Genomic DNA, 20,898 nt, shown 5'->3' with positions numbered 1-20,898 from the left:
ACAAGGTTCCTAACCCTTCTACTCTAACACCCACACAAGCCCTTTATCCCTTACTCTCTCTCTCCCTCTGCATGCGCACCTCTTCATACACACACATCCCACACGAACCTCCTACATGGCGCTACTGTGGGTGTACTGGTCTATGACTAATGAAATCCTTCTTGGCAGAGACGCAAAAGAGCACAGCTTGATTATAACACTTGTAATATTTCTTCGTCTTTTTTTTTTTTTAAATTGTGCTGAAATATTTATTGGTTTGGTTTCGATTGTCTGCGGATAAGTTGGAGCTGCGTCCGTGCCAGCGTTATTAGCAGTCAAACAAACACAGTCAAACAAACACAGCCGAACACACACCGAGGAACGAAGAAACAGTGAGTCCTGCCCCTCGAGTTCTTCCTACTTTCATTTTTCTTCCTTCGCTAACAACTTCCTCTTAATCCTTCATTCTCCATGCTCTGAAGCACACCCACTCCCTCACAGATTTCGTATTTACTCAGAATTACCACTTTTTGTGGAAATTGAGAAATTGCTGTATAATTAGCCTCCAAGAACTGATTGCCGGATCTGCTAATTGTCTTTTTTCCCCCTCATTGTAATTATCTGCAATGTTGCCTGTTCTGAGTCAAACACAAGTAATTACAGGGTGTTTTGTGTCAGAGTGATTGTCTAGCTGTTATCATGCTAATCCTCTCTTTATCTTGGATGCTTTTATCTGCGACTCTCCTGTCATCTTAACAAATTTTCCTCATGCAAAACAGGATGATTGCACAATGAGATATGATGAGGTGGGGTGAATATGTGGGGTTGGAAGCAAATCATTGAAAAGAAGGAAGTTTGATTAATCTGCATAGCTTGGATTTAGTTACCAAAACGTTCTAAACATAATCATAATGACTGGACACTTTCTTTAAAAAAATAAAATAAAATTCAAAGTAATTGTGGTGCTTGTTTTCAGTGGGTCCTTCAAATTGGGTCAGGATCCCACAGCAGGTTTAGGATCTCCATGAATCAGCTCTTGAGATGATCTCCAGATAATATTAGTGTGAAAATTGATTGTAAATACATGGAGCAGGAAATAAAAATAGGACATCTTGAAAAAGTAAAAAAAAAATTTTTTCATCCATTTCAGAAAGCGAAATATGTATTTCTTGATTTGGAGCATAATCACAGAGTTGCAGAAAGTTTTGAGTATATCCGTCGTGAGTTGTTTTGTTTTTTTTCATGGTGATGAATTGACATGGTCCTGACCAGCACGGAGGGAAGTGCTGCCAATGTACCATGCTGTACTCTTATTCACCAGTTTGACTTGGTCTTTGAGAATTTAAAGCAGGACTGGCCGTGCTAAAACCCTTCCACACCCACACCATACTGGCAGCACCACCTGTAAGTTATTGCACTGAACTTGTCGCTGCCTCTCTACAACTAAGATGCCCTCTCCATTCACCAATAAATACGACACCAGTAAACCTTTAGTCACATTTTAATGCAAAAAAAAGAAAGTTTAGCAAACTTGCACAAAGTCCTTGCTAGCTCAAGCACAGCATTCAAGGCTGTAGAGTCCATAAAACGATCATGTCAGCATGTAGCTCATAAAGACGTGCCGCAAGAGAGTCATAAGGTGACATAACATGGGAGGGTTGTTGTGTGAATGTGCTGCTGGAGGCGAGAGCCTGGTGACGGTGGACTAGGCCGTCTTGTCAAAGAAAGATATAAAAACCTGTCTGTCATGTAGAGGAAGCGGAGAAGTGTCATCTTTGACTTTCAAATTAGCTGTCATCCAGTGACAATCTGAGCCATGTAGCTCACAGTGCAAAGTCTTCATCCAGGGTGTGGAGTGGGAGAATAAAATGTTTAAAATAGGAATCGAATTGGTTTTGAAAACCTCTGAGTGTGTGGGTTTAAGTTTACAGCAATATGTAATACGTTATCTAAATTGCCCTTCTGTCTTAGCGTTGCAAATAACTGGACAATGATCATCTTACGTCTTCACACTACTGTTTTTCATCAAAGTTTGAAAAGAATATTCATCTTTAGGTTCAAAATGGAATACTTTGATACTCAAGAATGTAAAATCAAATCCATTAGAGTTATTCTTTTCTTTAAAAAAAAGTCAAATAAAGAACGAGAAAGAAGTATGTATAAAAATTAAAACTGAACATATTAAAATCCCGGAGTTCATAGATGGAATGTCATGTTGAATTTACCTCAAACTTTAACTTAAAAATAAGACAGAGCTAAAAATGTCAAGCAGATGCAAATTAATTCCAAGAATTTAATTAATTTGACTGAAAAAAAAAATAAATGAAAGTTTATCTTTGCAATAACTTGCTTGAAGACATTGTTGCTCTTGGGTAATAAATATAATTCCATTTTCTTTGCAATAAATTGGTTGATAATTAATTGGCATTTACTGAGGCTATGCTTCATTTAAATTAGAGTTTCTCAGAGACTCAAAGCACCAAAGACTTTTAGCATTCAGTAGAGAGGAAATCGTCCTTTTTTATTTTTTCTAAAGCTTTTAAACCTTTACGATTTCTTAATGTGGAGGTCTCACTAATTGTTTCCCCATTATTATGGATTTATTTATTTTTTCCTCTGGTTAGTACAGGGCTTGCTAAAAATGCTGACCATGTTTTTGTTTTGCTGTCTAGTAACATAAATATCCATTTCCAGAGATGAGGTTCATCTGTAAGGAAAAGACAGAACAACACAGGAGTTCCACCTCATCTCTAATCGCAATTAATAATCTGTCCATACTTATTGGCATTCTTGGTAAATAAGTCTTTATTTCTTGCAGTAGCAAAGTATCACAGTGATCATAATGTTAACGTTGTGCATCCCCATCTTTTCCTGTAGGACATTTTTGTCCTGTAATGTAAGATTTCACAAGGTTGGACCAATCAGAGAGAGGGAACGCTTTATTCCATCCAAATTGTTCAAGAGTCCTGACTCTTCTCTTCTGCTTGGCTCAGAGTTTTTTTTTTTATATATAATTATTTAGATCTGCAGGACTAAAATGACGGTGGAAGAAGTTTTATCCTATCTGCAAAGAACCTTCTGTGTTAATTTTATACGTATTTTTGGAGAAGGACCCAGTGACCTAATTTCCATTTAATCCAAAAAAATACTACCCAAGATATCCTGATATGTCCTGACACGGCTCCTCCACAGTGGCTATGAGACGATTTCCATATATTCACCTTTATTTTTATGCCAACATCTCTGAGTTAAACCTCTATTATCCACTAAAGCCAGATGAAGTAAACTTCATTTGTTTAGGTAACTTTTTTCCAGGCATGCTTTTTGCACAACGTGCTAAAAAGCATAATATTAAAGCATATATAGTGCAATATTATCTGGTCTTTCCCATTTCTGAGAGAGACTAAAACATGAGACTTGTTTCACACAATGTTTAAGCCCATTTATTTTAGGGATTACATTTTATAGGAATTATTAGTGGTGTAATGGGTTACTATCAGTGTCCTGGCTCTCTCATCAAACGCACAAACAAGAATAATTGCACTATAAACACTTAGTTCCCACAGGAAACATTGAAGTACACTTTGCATTTTTAAACGACAGCCCTCATCAGCAAGCTCTCTCATAAGACGAAAGATGTAGTTTTTTTTTCTCATTTTATTGCCTTTTTTCCAGCTTTTTAGTATAACTGTGCTGCAATTTCAATCCTCTTTTTATTGTCATTAAACATTCGATAGACATTTTATGTACGAGATAACTGTGTAATCTTGCAAGGTTTAAGCTATTTAAAACTTTTCAGTTGAGGCTGTTGGTTTTCCAACAATGTATCTAAATAAAAGTGCTGATCTAGTATAAAGAAGACGAGAAGTGATTTACAGGTTTGCCTTCAATTCTGAAACAAGGTTGAATTTTGCTTCTAAATTATGACAGCTAAGCCTGATGCAGGAAACTTGATTACTTGTCTAAAAGTGCTGAACATGTGGCTCTTTGTCCCCAGCTTTTTTTTTTTTTTTTTTAATATACACAGCAGCACTTCAGTATGTGATCTCTGTCCTTGTTAAGCTAACTGGATGCGGGTGAATACCAAGTCATCTCACTGTTCCTGCAGATTTGCATCCACAGAATCCCGAATTATCTGATTGTGACCTGATCTGTAAATTCATAATCCCTTCTCTGCTCTTTGAAGTCTGCAGATTTTCCCAGATCCCTGCATGACACCAAACCGCATCAACAAGAGCATCAGATTTTCCCCGTGCATCCTCTTTGACTCAAATCAAAGGGTCCGATCTTCCTGGGAATTCATATTCTAGACACCTAACTTAGTCCTTTCTCTGATGGCACCCTGACATCCGTAAGGAGTCAACACCTCAGCTTTTAGATTCAGTTTTGTTAAAGGTGGATCTGACCTTTCTAATCCAGTCTCACTCTGCACTATCAATTCAGTGCACACAATAATTACACCACATCGGTTTATGGATATTCAGTAATGGTAAGAGTTGTTCTCATTTTTTATTTTAAAAAAAATCCTAATAACCTGATAAATGGCAAAAACTACCAAAGCATTTATGATAAACTTGCTTCAATCTCAAATCTCTTATAGACAAAGTTGAAGTAAGACAAATTTAGTTGGCTAATTTTGCCTGCTGAGGCTAAAGTATGACTGTCAAAAACTAAGTCACGCATTTGTGTGTTTAAAAGTGAATTAATGAGTGCTCACAAAGAAGAGACATTATAAATCACTTGCACAATATAAGAGCACACCTATTAGTTTCTCTATAAATCCCAGATGTTCTTAAAACTTAATGTTGTGAGACTAAAACAGACCTTTAAAATGTCATAAATCAAAACTGTTACAGATAATGGAGATAATAGGTTGAAGCAGCTTTAAAGTTGGTGGGTATTTAAAAAAAATAAAAACTTTAGAATGACAAAACAAAATTAATTTGTCTTTGTAAGTTGTTTAAATGTTAAGAGCCATTTAGTGGTGCCTAAACACTTGCTTATACAGGCACTGACTGGGGGACACATCTCATTTGAAGAAGAGTGGAAATAAAATAGAACAATTATTTATGATGCTTATCGTTTTGTGTGTTTATGAAAATTAATTAATTTCTAGCTTGTTTTGGGTCAATAAAATGGGAAAGGCTTTCTCTGCCGCTCTTAAAACAGGAGGAGCCGTTCTTCCACTTCAACTATTCAGATTATTATTACAATTATAATCCATTTCCAGCCACCAATTTTTTTTTCTCTGTTCATTTACACACAAAAAAATATATTGGAAGTTCTAGAAAGATCCATTTTGACGTTAAGCTTCAAATGCTAAAGGTTGTGCGTGCTCCGTCTCCTCACAGGGCAGAACCGATCCTGCAGAGAATAAAGGAGGACCGAACCAGAGTGGTCTCGCCTTCCTTCGACAACATCAAGTACGACACATTTGAGATCGAGGAGTACCCCCTGTCTGCTCAGGGCTTCGACTGGGAGCTTTGGTGTCGATACCTCAACCCACCAAAGTCCTGGTGGATGCTGCGCAACCACACAGCTCCCATCAGGCAAGCAGAAAACTTCCTGTGCATTTCTACTGAGAACATTCCAACAATATCGGTGGGGGGGGGGAACCTCGGTTGTATTAACAAGCGTTAAGTAGCAATAAAGCGTATTGAAGTGTCTTTGATGAGATCACGTACCAAACTCAATTTTACGTTATGATGATTGAATTCTAATTCAAAAACACTTTATTCAAAATGCATCATGCATTAGCAGTAACGTGCTGCAACAAAAATTGCAATATAGAACAATCACGCAATGTTACAAGGCAATGCAGGCATATTACCAGAAACTCAATACCTGTGGCCTGTGTGGGTTGCAGGGACTGACTTTAGAAATAAACCCAGCAATAAAAGCAAAGTTGCTTTCTCACCGATATCTGCGAAAACCGCAAGCAAACGAACACAATGTTTATAGACTGTGGCAAAGACTCGTCTTCAATATTATAACCAAGAAAGATGAATAGCCCCAACTATTTACTTGTCTATATGACCATATACCTCAGAGCAAGTGTTGTCTGAAACTTTGCCTTGCTTGCAAGGAAATAGTTGACTTGTTGATTTTCAGAGTAGAGACAAGTAAGACATTTATAAATTCCTCCATTGTTAGTAGAGCGGTGAGAATCCAAATGCAGAATCAAGGCATGCAGTATGCAGGGTAAGAAGCATGAAACCAGCTAGCAGGATACCATTGTGCATGGGAGGATGAAACGGGTCGGATCTGAGCAGCCGTGCTCCAAATTTCAGCTGCTTGTATCCACAACTTGTGCTTTCAGTCATGACTTTTTTTCTGATGACATTGTGTGTGACTTAAAAGGCGACAAGACCAGTAAATCAGTAGATTCACGTTTTACCCTTGTTAGCTGAGCTACGTTCACTACAGCTGGCTGTGGCTTCACCCACATTACTGCAGTCAATCCTATTGTTGGTCTTTAAAGATGAAGACCAGATACTGAGGCAGATGCTGACCCTTGATCCAGAGGGAGCCGTCTTTCAGAGGGAGCCGTGGTTCAGAGAGCCATGACCCTCTGACTTAGAACAACTGACTTTTTTATCATGGACGTCTCACATGGCTGCACGCTGCTCCGGTGGCAGCTGAAGGTGCCAACAGAACCGCATCATCTCAAAAAAGCAAAGTTCTCCACCTCTATTCACAGATAACTGTGCTATAAAATAAAAAATAAAAAATCGACCCTAGTTTATATATGAGCCGTGATCTCAATGCGATGTTTGATGTTGAAACCCTGCCGTGGGAGCGCTGTCTGTTTGCCAATCTGTCTATCCTCGGGGAAGAAAAATTCCCCCCAACAAGTTGTTTTTGTCAGTCTGTTGTATTACATATTGATATGAGGAGATGTGTGGGACTGATGGGATGAATACTAATCTGAGTTATTTTTCCACTCCTGTTGATTCAGTTTGATGTTGATCCCTCCTTTTGAACAACTGCGCCGTTTGTTTGCATGATGCCATGTAGGTTGAGTTTGACATGCTAAAACGTTTCTCCAGAGCTGCGAATATGCAACGTTCTCGGGAGGAAAACACAGCTCCTCGGGGTGCGATTTCCAGTGTGGGCTAATTGTGGGTTAGAATAAAGCTTTTTGTATGTGGGCTTCAGAGAATATTTGCATTTAAGCTCCCCTATTGCTTTGCATTTAAATCAATTTTTTTTTCTGACACCTCTCTTTCCTCCGTTTCCTTTTCTATTTCAGGAGTCCTGCCCTGATTGGCTGCTTTGTGGTCGACAGGAAATACTTTGAGGAGATCGGCCTGCTCGATGAGGGAATGGAAATTTATGGTGGAGAAAATGTGGAGCTTGGCATCAGAGTAAGAAAAATCTCTGCACCCGAGGATGTTCGTAATATCTGTTGCATGGTGCCATCTGGAAAAGTATCTTGCAGCCATTGTCACTGTCTGAATTGAAATAATCTTAATTGTAGCCTCGTTCCTCCTGCAAAAGGCAGACAAATGACCTTTCCTTTGACATAATGGGAGCTTTATCTGTCATCCACGTTTTTCATTTAGCCTGACTCAAGCAAATCGAGCTGATTATTAATGATTCAACTGCAGCAAGATAAAAAAAAAAAAACGTAACATCAAAATTTTAACATAGTGTTGACATGAAAATTATATCATGAAGCATCTTTAAAATAAAGCAATATTACTGATGTATTTTACTTTATATTGCCATGAACGTACTGTATTTATTTTCAGTATAACATCTGCTTTTATTCTTTAAATAAATTCAAATGTATAGACTTAGATTTATGCATTTACAAAATACATATATCTACACAATATTTATTTAGATATGATTGACACTGTAAATATTTACACCATATTTATTGTGTAGATGTATACTTTTTAATGGATCCTGGAGCTCAGCCAGTCGTCTCAATTTGTATGTTAGACCCATAAAGATGCTAGCATTTTTACACGGTTCAAAGGAACAAGCAGACGGCTTTAAATAAATGTTACGTGAAGTTGAAGCAGGTAGTCTGATGAGGATCTCTTTATTCAGCTATTTCTCTCAGTTCACCACTACCACTGACTGTGAAATACACGTTCACCATGGCAACTATGTTTGATGTTTCAGTGTTTTTGGGTTTGAGATGCTTTACTCCTTCAGAGATCATCTTTGTCAGTGGAGCCAAGCAGCTTAATCCTAAAGTCCTTTTATCATAAACTATATTCTATTCTTACATATTTCTGTCAAACTTGAGTTTTTGGGTCGGTTGTGTTGGCTGCAGGAGCTTCGGTTCTCTGAAACAAACAAACAAATAAAAAACACATAAAATATTCAATGTAATAATTTTGACCATACCGTGATGGTATTTTACAAATTATTTAAAGGATCATAAGTTTGAAAAAAAATACACTCTCCTGCAATTTGGGTATTTTACATCAATGGTGGACTAACCCTTAACCTGCAACTCGAGTCTGAGCCAACCTTGTTACTAAATCCTTAAATGCCTCTGTGGAAATGAGAAGATTTAACATTTTATTGAAAAATTCCTGGAATCCTATTGATCCAAATAAGCCCCCCTCCAACACCACCACTGCACAGACTAATTATCTGAACACTGATGTTATCATAAAGGATTATTTGCTCCCTATAAAACGCAGCCCATGAGCAGACATCCTCCCTGCAGGAGAGCTCTCAGAGTTGCAGTCACGACCCTGACAGTGTGTGCCGTTATGAATCAAGTCAGATGCTCCCTCCAGCTGCTGGCTGCTCTGCGCACTATCCGCTTCTGTCTGTGCGCTAGAACAGGGCTCAGAGTCACGCACAACCCTCTGAAGAAAGAAAAAAATGGTGACAAACACAGAAAAGAAATGCTGAGGCTCTTCAAAGCTCTTAGTGATCTTAGTGATCTTACTGCTTACTGCGCTGATCTTCACATGTTTGACATTTAAGGTGGGCGGTAACGGGATGGGTTATTCCTCTATGCGCACAGTAAATAGCTGACTAAATTACAGGTGGAGTTCTTAGTACCAATTCATTATCATTTAAATGCCACATCCGACTGAAGCACTGTTATCAACCATGTCCACCCATTAATAACCACAGTGTAACCGTCTTCTGATGACTATTTCAGCACAATGCACAGCGTCCTGAGGTTTAGATCTTCTTAAACACATATCTTCAACGTGTCAATGAATCTGAGACGAGCCTGGTAATTGAAAGATCTGCCTCTTCGCTGAAACCGCTTAAAAACTAGAACTGAATCCTATATAATAGATCAGATCTCTAATATATGAAAAAACTTCAAAATTTGAGAATTTTGTTTTTAATGGGGAAGCAAAATATAATGCAGACAAGCAAACTTTTCTCAAATATGTTGTTTTTTTTTTTGTATTCTCTTGCTGCAGCATTTTGGACCAGCTGACAGCTTTTAAATTTGGCAGTGGGTGCTTTTAAAGAATCAGTAATTTATTATTTAAAAATAAAGAGGTGGAGCAGTTTTTCTGCAGCATTATAGAAAGGTTGACAATGTTATGCAGGTGAAAGGTGGATCTTGAAAGCATCTAGATTTAAAGGATGTTATCAGACAACTTGTGTCAAACATTAGGATGCATCATTTTGTGGACAGCCCAACAGGACTTGTCCCATGGCTGACTGCTTATAGACACTAATTTGGTTTGTACAGACCAGAGCACATCTCATTGTGAATAAATTAGCTGTTTGTACTTTGTCCTCTTCTCCATTGTTTGGAAAAGGTGGTTCTGTGATTTACCAACTCTCCTTATAGGAGCTCTGGATCATTTCCAAGCTTATTAAAGCTGAGATGCTCCAGTCCGTACCCTCTAAACTCAAGTTAAAAACAACAAACTGTTGCAGATTTCAACTGAGCTCAACGTTATTTTATTTTTTACGTGTCTGTTGCTGTAATCCGTTGAAATGGTTGGGGCAGCATTAGTATTGGCACGCCATTTCTACCTAAATGGTCCCACAAAACATGAGATCAAGTGAAATTTTAACTTGCCCGTTTTCGTAGAAATATCTTATTCGTGGCGGCTATTTTACCAAAACACATCAGGAGTGATGGGAAGAATCAATATCTTCGCTCTTTTGCTGACTTTGCACCATAACACTGTAAACTGCTAATCTTTTAGATCAATGATTATGCAAATCAGCGATGATGTTTTGACAGAATCACTTGTCCTTGTGTCTCAAGGGCTTTTCTCTTACTCTAAATAATTCATTGCGTGTGAAGTTCAGTCCAGGGTTTAAGGCAGAGAACAGCCAGTTTGTTCTATTTCTATTTGCGTCTTTCCAACCAGCGGCGTCTTTTGTTATCATTGAAATTTATTTTCTTTTTCTCCCCCCGTCCCTCTCCCAACATCATTATTTTTTTTTTTTTTTCGCAAAAGCGCTCAGTATTTCTGTCCCTATTGTGATAAAAACTGCTTTCATGAAGCTTCATCTGCGCCTCGGCACGTTATGGTGCGCATTTAATCCTCATTGTCTCAAGACAGCTTTTCGTTATCGCTACAGGCAGTCTTCGCTTGATATGATTTATAACACGCAACTTCACTTGTTGTTTTATTATCTTCTCATTAAAACTTCTGAAAGTCCATAAGTACAATTTGGTGAACATCAACCAAACAAAAAAAAAAGAAAAAAAGAAAGACAGATAAAGTGCAAGACTAAGAAAACAGTTACGAGTTGTGAATGTTCTGCATGGCTGTTTTTTCCCAAGAGGAGCAGATTTTTAGTTTGAAAGAGAAAGAAACAAAGCCAACCACCTTCTATTCATATTTTTATCCCCTCTCTGTACTTCCCAGTTTATCTCCCTTTGTCACATTTTATTTAATGTTTCACACAATTTCTCCTTTTTTTTCCTCTCTCTTGTCTTTTTTAACATTGGTCTCTATCTCGCTCTGCACACCCACTTTCTCAGACACTGTTTGCTATACTTGAAGAATACCCCCTCATGCTCTAACCCCGTGTTGTAAATCCAGGATGGAGAGAGCGGCGAGGTATGTCTGCGAGTGGCATTCACCACCTCAGAATTTGGCTCTGGTTTTATGCTCCTGTCTGGGCTCTGAGCCAGTACAACAGTTTAGTTATTGCTCTGCAGCAGCTCTTTGCTTTGAATGGACGCAGGCAATGAGGCAGCCCTGAAGGAAAGATTTAACACACAAACACAGCAAGGGTTGCTATACGCATTTAAAAAAAAGAAGAAAAAAAAACGTCCACGAAATGCTGGACCTACCAAGGAGCATCTTTACAGGAGTTAGTATAGGTTTTCCTCTTAAATTTGTATGGGTAACAAAGGGACCTTTGCGGGGAAAAAAATGCTGTAAAAGCAGCTATAAAAGCGACAGTTTTTGGAGAATATTAATTCATGTCTTTTCTAAGCATGCTTTCTGAAACGGAAGTACTTTCAGTCATTTTTTCACCATCCTTACTGTGGAAAACAGTGCAGGGATCATCATGCTGTGGGGACATATTTTTCTGTAGTGACTGAGAAGCTGGTCAGAGGAAGATGACCAGCTAATTACCGCATATTACTGCAGCTTACCTGTTAAAACCTGCAAAAGACATTATATTAGGTTGAGTCAAGATTGAGATGCTTCAGATAAAATTATACCCATGTATTAGATTTAAGCTAACAGAGAACTTTTGGTTGGAAAAATATTTACAAACAGGAAGAATAGCGGAAAAATGTCAGTTTTTATGTGTGCTTATTGATATCCAAGAGACTTGATACTGTAATTGCAGTGAAAATTGTTTCTACAAACTATTAAATCAGTTGGCAGAATAGATGTGCACACCACACTTTATTACCCTTTTATTTGTGAGAAGTTTTTTTGGGGGGGGAGTATAATTTTCCTTCCACTGTACAATTGTGCTGTATGTTGTGTTGATAGCACAACAAACAAACACAACCTATTGATGTTTCTGGCATTTAGTTGAGAAAATGTGAAAAATTTCATTACTACTTTTACAAGGTTTTGCACAAAGACATTTAGAGTAAAAATCAGGATGGCGCCAAAGCTGGTTCTTCTTTCTTTATTTGTTAATCAGGGTGACCTTTCCTTCCTTATTATTAGGTCCCTGAAAAGAAAACAGGATGATGACGCCAGCCTTTTTCTGAGAGGTTCAGACAGTTTCTGACAGTAAGCGTTCTCAGTGTTTGGACAAAATGATTAAGTGCTCTAGCATTATGTTGAGGCTGCTGTGTTTTTTTTATAGCGAGGGGTCACAAATCATCCATTATCTTTGTGAATAATACAAGAAAAAGTTGCCAAGTTGCCGTCAACCTCCTAAACTCATACAACAGCTGAAATGTCATTAGATGAGAAAGGTCAGCCAGGCTGTGAGATGGTGGTACCCACAAGAAACTACGACATGCCATTTGAAGAACTGAACCCACGTATTGAAATTAATTAAGGCTGAGGCTGTGGTACAGTGTTTGACATTGTTTTGTTTTCCTAATTTAGTATTTGTATCTGGCCAACTGGAGGCTAACGACATAAAGCAGCACCTATTTTGGCATATTTGCATTGTTTGCTCATCTGTTTATTACCCAATTAGATAATTAAAGTGAAAATAACAAATTGTCAAAATATGAGTGTGCCCTGAGAAGCAGCACATTAGGACTAAATTTGTGCTTGTGTTCACTTTCAATCATAAAATCCTAATTATTCAAACACCTCAGATGATACATGTTAGTCTAACAGGAAAATATTAAAATGCTTTACAATCCAAGTAGATACTAAACTTTGCTTGCTTCACAGCTAGACCAGTAAATAAGATAACGATGTGGCATTAAAACGTTTCTACAGGCCGGTCTGTTCTGAACAAGAACAGAGAAATGTGTTCTTTCTCCCAGGACCAGGAGAACTAAAGGACATCATCCCGTTCCTGTTGTCCTGGTTTGGGAGTTTTCACAGCTTGTCCTTGACACGTCATCTTCTGCCGCAACAGCCATTATAAACAGATGCTGCAGTCGGAGGAACCCATGATGACGACTCCCAAGAGTTCTGCACTTTACTTTTTATTAAGTATAAGATATCCTGGCCAGAAACAACTTTGTTTTTATTCTTTCCACCTTCAGTAAAAGTAGAAATTGTTCTGTTTTTGTGGGTTATGTGTTGGCCTTAAGCATAGGCTTAAAATCTGCTTAAACTGACTTTAAGCAGTTTTATTTTCTAAGCAAAACATTAACAAGATTTATGTCAATGATAATTGCTGACAGACCCTAAAATATAAAATGTGTCTGTGCATATGAGGCACAGACTCAAGGCATCAGTGTTTTTATAAATGGATTTGATCTGAGTGAGAATTCAGATACATTCCTTCCAAGTTCATTTGTGTTGTACAAACAGGGACTTAAATTTACCATTTTTATATCCAAGTTGAAAAAAAAAATCTAACATTATAGTACCTCTGGTACACTGTACGTTCATTCTTATTTATGGTGAATCTTGCACGAAGCTGTAGTCATGCTAGCTTGGCTTTGCTCACATATTTGACAGGTTTCCACTGTCAACAAGGTGTAGAAAGGTGTAAAAATAGCAAAGCACCTAGATGAGCATTCTCAGCATGGTCTTACGGCTCTGTTACGCTTCTGTTAACAGGTTGAGTCAACGCATTCGAGTAGTTAATCTGCTTCTTTCAACTCGCTCTGACTTGGCAGGTGCAGAAAACACCTGCTGTTTTTTCATTTTGAACTGCCAAACAGCCTCTGATTATCCCAACAGGTGTGGCAATGTGGGGGCAGCGTGGAGGTCCTGCCTTGCTCCAGGATCGCCCACATCGAGCGTGCTCACAAACCCTACACGGAGAACTTGACGGCCCATGTGCGGCGCAACGCTCTGAGAGTGGCTGACGTGTGGATGGACCAGTACCGGAGTCACGTCTACATGGCCTGGAATGTCCCACTGCAGGTGAGCAGCTGCTTGGAGTGTCATTCTCATGTTATTTGTGGGTGAACAACTGCGGGTTGGTGGAATTGTGTATGTGCTTATTTTATTTTATTTTTTTGCATTGAGGAATCTTCTAGCAACCACATTTAACCGAATAATTTATAAAAAAAAATTTTTGTGTTCTCTCATATGCGAGCCAAGCACTGCACCATTCCTGAGTAAAGTAGCTTTTTCTTACCTGATAGATGAATAAACATTTGAACAGTGTGATTTATTGACAAAACATTTGGGAGAAAAGTTTGCAAAACGTTGTGAATTCCATTAGATTATAAAGTCTTCCAAACCAAGTTCAGGTTTACTTTATCTTTATAGCATTTGCAATCTTTTGATTACCACAGAGCTTTTTAAAACAGAAACGGTGCAGCATCTAAGAGTTTCCGCCTCCAGACTTCATACAACACAATGAAATCACATCAAACATCCATTTTCTAACTATGAATTTACATTCTCAGGCCACTGAGCTGGACCTTATTTTGTCATCACAGCTGCCTTCATTCTAACTGACTCAACAAAATGTCTGAAACTGAGGTTTTGGTCCCCAAATAGGTTGCAGTTCCCAACAATTGCTGCAGAATTGTCGCTTGCCTCTCAGTGGTGCAAATGTCCATTTTTCCCTCCACATCTCAGCTGCTGCTATTAACTTCATGTCATCCAAAACAAGTCTCCAACCTTTTCTGTTCCGACATGTGACATTAACAAGGCTTTTTTTGTCGTAACAGCTTCTGCTTACTGGATATTTTCTCTATTTTGGACAATTGTCTGCAAATCTGAGATTGTTGTGTGCAGTTTCTGAAATATTCAGTCCAGCCCAACAACAGTGCCACATTCAAAGTCACATAAATCACCTTCTGCATCCTGATGCTTTGAACTTCAGGAAGTAATTTGCAACATGGCTAGACGCATAAATGCAATAAGTAGGGAATGGTTGATTGGTTATTTGTTTCAGCAAGCAGCTACCGATCAAAGAGCTTTAATGTTTTATTCAAGAGTAATATGAAAAACATTTTCTGAAGTCCAATTTTCTGTCAAAATTGGACTTCAGTTTTGTTTTCTAATTCATAGCGTATGCTGTCAGTGTTTTCCCACTTAAATCCATTCTGAAAAATTAAATCAGAAAGCTATCAGAATACTTTATTAGTTAAGGCCCCCCTCAACCATCTGCCGCTTAATAGTTTGCGGTCATCATTCCTTCTTTTCTAACAAAAATGGGTCTCTTAAATGAATGCCGTCCCCCCAGGACTTTCCTCTCCAAACATTTATTGTCCTCTTTGGGCTCCTTTATTATTTAAGGCTCTCAAGTTGGCCTCGTAGAACTGCTGCAGAGCTGGAAGGAGCCGGCGGCCCTGAATTCAGCTGCGCGATTACTGCGGCATTTCAAATCTGAGGGTCGAAGCGCATTGTATTTTATCACACTGCTTGAGGTCGTGGAGTATTAGTGAAAAGCTAAAACTGGAAAACTAATGTGCTTGTGTTTACTCCTTCTCCTAGAACTCGGGGATAGACATCGGGGACATTTCTGAGAGGAAGGCCCTGCGGTCCCGACTCAGATGTCGACCGTTCAGCTGGTTCCTCTCCAACATCTACCCAGAGCTGCGCTCGTACAGCGACACTGTCGCTTATGGAGTGGTAAGTTTCCTTTAACAACCCTGATTTCAGTGAATTATAGTTTGTATGTGAATAACATTTGAGGCTACAAAGACTCCCCACAAAATGGTTTCATAGACTTTTTGGATTAAATATCAAGACAGCATAAAATCACAGCGGTGCACCGTAATTTTCCTCCGCCTCAAATCCCAAGGGTTTATTTTCAGCTCCTCCAAACAGGAAATGAAGTATTCGGTGCCATTCACATTTATAATGAAAAAGTGGCCATTTTTATTCTTGTTTTACATTTAGACTCTAATACTTTCAAATCAGATTTTGTCTTTTCAGAGACTCTAATTTTCCCCTTTTTCAATTAAAGACATTTAATTAAACAGTTTAATTAAATCTATTGGACTTGTACAATTAAATATGTCCAAATTAATGAGTCTCTGTTACATTCGAGCCTTTTATAAATGGGTTGGCACGCTGCTGATAAAGCCTATAATTATCTCTGCAGTCCGCAGGATTCTCAAGTTTTATTCCTGGAGTCTTTGACCATGCTCCACACCGCTCAACACTTACAGTATTTATAATGCACATACCGTTAATAAAACCTTTTTTTATAGTGATAGTACTCGGCGGCACCAAGTTGAAATCTTGAGCTTTAGGGTTGATGGGTAATCGCAACTTCGGTTCTAAGCTGACTTTCTAGGAAAAAGATCTTAGCGGGAATCCGCGGGAATTGCTTGTGTGTTTTAGGCGTCAAATAGCCTGGTTGAGAAAAGCTTTAATTCACAGCAACCTGCACTCTTATCTGGACCCTCAATAAAGATGTAAAAATAGTCCAAAATTTAATTAACCTCTTATTGCCAGAGAAAATGTTTATTCTGAAAAGCTGAGAAACGTCCAACCTTGAAGTTGCCACATTAGTAAATAATTTCTTTAACAGTGATCCTTTTGCATCCACAAAATAAATGAAAACAAAGTATATTTTTAATTTGAACTTTACCTTTTAAAAGTAAAGAGCTTCTAGAAACCTTTTCTTTTTTTCAGAATGGGTGACTGAGCTCTGCTTCATGAGATAAAAATAAGTCGTGACACAATGGCCCATTCATCTTATCCCTGACCACTAAATCAGACACACTGAACGATACAGTAAAAGCGAAATCCACAAGACGCCTGCAGCAAAGGCTGGCGTCTTGTGGACACCAGTTCCCCATAAGTTACAACATATCATATGAAAAGTTTATAAAAGTGTTTGCATTATTAACTGGTTTACATCTGTTTGGTTCCTGTAATTGTACCTGCTCCTGTTATTACACAGGAACAGATTAGACGAGTCTAAAACCAGGGCTGAAAATAGACCTATAAATAAATTACGACCAGACATGCTATTCAAGCAACAGTAATTAAACTGTAATCTTCACATTCACGTCCGGTGCAACACCTGAAATGACATGTAATCAATGCTGCCCTCCCCAGTCTGGATTGCCAGTGAGTGGTATGAGAAGATTAACAATAGTTTTTACATCTATTGATTTTGCTCTGCTGATTTCTTCAGTGGTCTGTGTGGTGATTTTTGCATCACTGAGAAGTGACAGTTTTTCCACCCATCTGGCTGCTCATCCTGAGACGAGACGTCGAAAATCCCTGACCTGTCTGTTCACAAGATATCTTTATTGCTACGTAAGACTCCTGGTATTATCTTAATTGTGTAAACTTAACAACTAAAAACCTCTTATTACACAAAACCAGTTCTTAATACAAGAATGAACTTCCATCCATCCATCCATTTTCTTTCACCCTTGCCCCTCAGTGGGGTCGGGAGGGTTGCTGGTGCCTATCTCCAGCTAGCGTGCCGGGCGAGAGGCGGGGTACACCCTGGACAGGTCGCCAGTCTGTCACAGAAGAATGAACTTTTTATTTTAATTTAACCTATTTTGTCTCTACTGACTATATTAAAGCAGAAACATTGCAGGAGGGCAAAAGCACTGATGTGGTTTAGACATTAGCAAAAAATAACTGCCTTTGTGCAGTCAGAACTTGTTAAATGAAAACTTTTAAAGAACCAAAGGCTTGCTGCTTCAGAGGCACTTGGAGTTGAGCCTTTGTCCCGAACAGAAATGTGTGTTACAAGTCAAATGCAAATAAGTCTGGTCATAATAATAAAGCTGGAAAGTTTTAGTCTGATTTACTTCAGATATTGGAGACAAAAAGTTTAGTTATTGTTTATATGCGTCCATGATAATTCAATATAAATCGTGTACTGAGCTTTTCTAAAGTTTCTTCCTGATCTTGGTGTTGCATATTAGCAGTCAGAGACAGGAGGGCAACTTTACATTAGGGGTGCTGATGAAAGGAGTCGTGGAAGAGTTGCCTAAATACAGATGTTTATTTGTATTTTAATAAAGTTGTGGTTCATTTGGATGCTGGCTGAACAGCTTGCCATGTGCATTTTTTTTTTCTGGTCTTGCATCAGTCATGTTCAAACATGCTTTCAGACAATAACGTTTGCCATTTTATTCACTCGTCTGGGAGTCTGTAAGTTTGCGATCAAAAACCAGATCAAAACCAGCAGTTTTAGAGCTCTCAATGTTTTCCTTTATCTCCAGCTTCACACACTTCAGTCCATTTTACAGCATGTCATGCAGTCGAACAAGAAGAGGGAGAATCTCCCCAATCTCATCTGAACCACCTGGCTTTTAAGGGATTGGCTTCCACCAGGACTAATTAGAGGGGTGGAGTGAACTTAATATTTGAAAGAGAATAATATTGGTTTCCTACTTTTTGGAGATTTTTGTGACCACATACAACCTTCTGAAATTTTCCAAATAATATTAGTCTGTTTCTCATTTTTTATAATCTGGCTGCCCAAAAGTAAATTATCTGTAGATCCTGCCACTGTTTGGTTGGCACTTTTAGAAGTTTAATTTTAAGGTAAGTGTTTACTTTGAGGCTCACTCAGCCTTAGTACCTTTGAGCAAGAAGTTGATTTGCCAACTTATGTGTGGACTTGACCTCTGACATGTGCATGAAATGGAGCGGGAGCAGAAATCCCTCAGGGGATCAATAACGTATCAGATTATTGTGAATTGCCTTTTTGATATGTGACACCAACATGAGACATTTTGAGGTAGAAAGCTCAGATCAGCCCTCAAAAGCTCGAGCACTACGCTGAAACCCCTGCAGGACCGTATGTGACATGATTGCAGAAGAGCACAGAGAGACCGTGGGATGCCGAAAGAAAACCGAAGCAGAGATGAAGTCGTGATCTCGGAGCTTGAACGATAACTTGTCTAGAGACGGAGAAAAAGAACTCTACATAGGACAGATATTTGCAGTAAATGAAGAAATGTCATTCGAACGACCCCCTCATCTAAAACTCCGAATTTGGCACGTAGGGGGATCTGATTTAGTAGACATTTGATTCATCTCAGAATCTGAATGTGCATATGATGCTGTCCTTTATGAGGAAGACGAAAGGTCATGCCAAAGATTGTGAGGGATTAAGCAGGCATTTGTATTCAAATCATCTCTTTTAAAAGGTCACTTGTATGACAGAGTTAAGACGGATCCAACAGACTGTGTACCGTTCTCAGGATGTAAATAAAAGATTCACAGCAAATCCTTTAGAGGGAATCGTCGTTTTTGCAACTTTTCGTCAGTTCTGCGTGTATAACTTTGTAAAATGTGTTAAAAAACATAAAAGGAGAGATGTCAAGCTCAAAACAGGCTGAAACACAGCTGAATATTGACAAAAACTGATGACAGCATGTTGGGAACACAAGACTCTTACATTGAATGCATTGCACAATGGCCATGTCATTAGAAATTAAAAATGTCTTCTGCTCAACACAGTTTTTAGATATAGCATATCAGCAACCAACCCTGGTAATACATATGATCTGTTTGCATCTGATTGACTACTTTACTAAAAGACAACTTGGGACCAATTCCAATTTAAAAAAAGTTAAATTCTAGCACCACCATTAAGGTGAATGTACTTTCTCACCTGATTCAGTCCAGTTGCTCAGTTGCATATTCTCAGCAAAATGTGGAAACGGTGAATAGAAGCAGCTGAAAGTCTCGCTTTTCCACTCACAGTCGGTTCATGTATTAGTCCTGATGGTTTACTTCTTCTACACTTTGGAAGTCTATATGTAGTAAGTTTGTCATAACACGTCATTAGCACTAAAAGTCACCAAAGCCATTGACTTCTGGTGTTCGTAGGGGAAGTTCAAGACGAAAAGTACGGCTAAGGAGTTTGCTGGCGTGTGATCTGGATATGGCTCAGACACAGAGAAAAAGAAGTTACTGATGCAGCCAGTTATCCAGGGTCAAAACTCGGAAGAAACTTTTAGAAAGAGCAGCTACTGAGAATTTGAATTGAATTTGAGTCAATGAAGTGATCTGCAAAAATAGCAGCTGGCAGAGGACACCCAGAAGGCACCGCTCTCTGGATCCAGTCATCTCCTATAACAAAAAATGTTTTTCTCACAACCATTTCTCCAACAACTGAGCGTTTGTGGGGACACTGAGCGTTTTTAAAAGTCACAGCCTACCTGTGTGTTGTCTCCTACCACATCCATCCCTTTTAGACCATAGAAGAGCACATTTGAGATGATGTGGAAAAGGAGACTTGCATCATTGTGGACAAAAGCGTCTGCAAAAGGTTTTCAGCACCTTTCTGAATCTATGTGGTGGGTTATTGTACATGAATGAGGATGGCAGTCTGAGATTATGGGCAGCAGAATCTGTGCCTCAGCAAATGTTCTCATCATAGCCAAGGTTGGGCCAGAAAAATATTGCTCAGACGTTTTCTTCTTTTTTAAAGCATAAAAGAAATCTGCCTTTCAAGCTGCACCTCAGGCCATCTTTTTGTTCCATCACAGGCTTTTCCCAGCTCAAAACACTCTCCTGACAACTATCTCATCAGAGTTTGACACAGGCTGGGGGCAGAAACGCATACTAGTAAGGACAAGGCAGGGAACATAAAGACCAGTAGAATCGCATCCTGCTGCCTTTTGATATGTTTTTTTTTTTTTCCCAGATGTATAATTGATCTGAATGTAAAAGTCTCTTCAGTTCATAGCCCCCCTTTTGCTTGAATTACACAGCTTTAGCAAACTGCTTCTATCATTTAGATAATCTGTACAGTTGTTTAAGGCAATGGCATACATCTGTAAACCTGACACCATTTCTGAAATAAGGGAGAGTCGTTTAATATGCTTCGTTTCTTTTTCTGAAAAAGGAAAAAATAAAAATCTGATTACGCCTGAAGGTTTGCTCTGAGCAACAATTTATGTAATTTGATCAATTAGTTTGCGATCTTTTCTGTGGCGTCCAGCCAAGCTAA

The 20,898-nt window shown here is 38.7% G+C and overlaps 1 protein-coding gene across 2 annotated transcripts in view; it reads left to right on the top strand.

Moving 5' to 3' along the window:
* The window catches only part of LOC103466266 (polypeptide N-acetylgalactosaminyltransferase 18-like), a 149,701-nt gene that overhangs the window by 95,922 nt on the left and 32,881 nt on the right, over window positions 1-20,898 (top strand). For both annotated transcript variants that reach the window (XM_008411740.2, XM_008411739.2), the window contains exons 5-8: window positions 5,331-5,528; window positions 7,232-7,346; window positions 13,734-13,919; window positions 15,447-15,584. In XM_008411740.2, the coding sequence (XP_008409962.1) occupies window positions 5,331-5,528; window positions 7,232-7,346; window positions 13,734-13,919; window positions 15,447-15,584 (637 nt within the window). The remainder of the gene's footprint in view (window positions 1-5,330; window positions 5,529-7,231; window positions 7,347-13,733; window positions 13,920-15,446; window positions 15,585-20,898) is intronic.

The sequence above is a fragment of the Poecilia reticulata genome, linkage group LG6, assembly GCF_000633615.1.
Source record: "Poecilia reticulata strain Guanapo linkage group LG6, Guppy_female_1.0+MT, whole genome shotgun sequence".
Lineage (NCBI taxonomy): Eukaryota > Metazoa > Chordata > Actinopteri > Cyprinodontiformes > Poeciliidae > Poecilia > Poecilia reticulata.
This window is presented reverse-complemented; position numbering and strand designations above follow the sequence as displayed.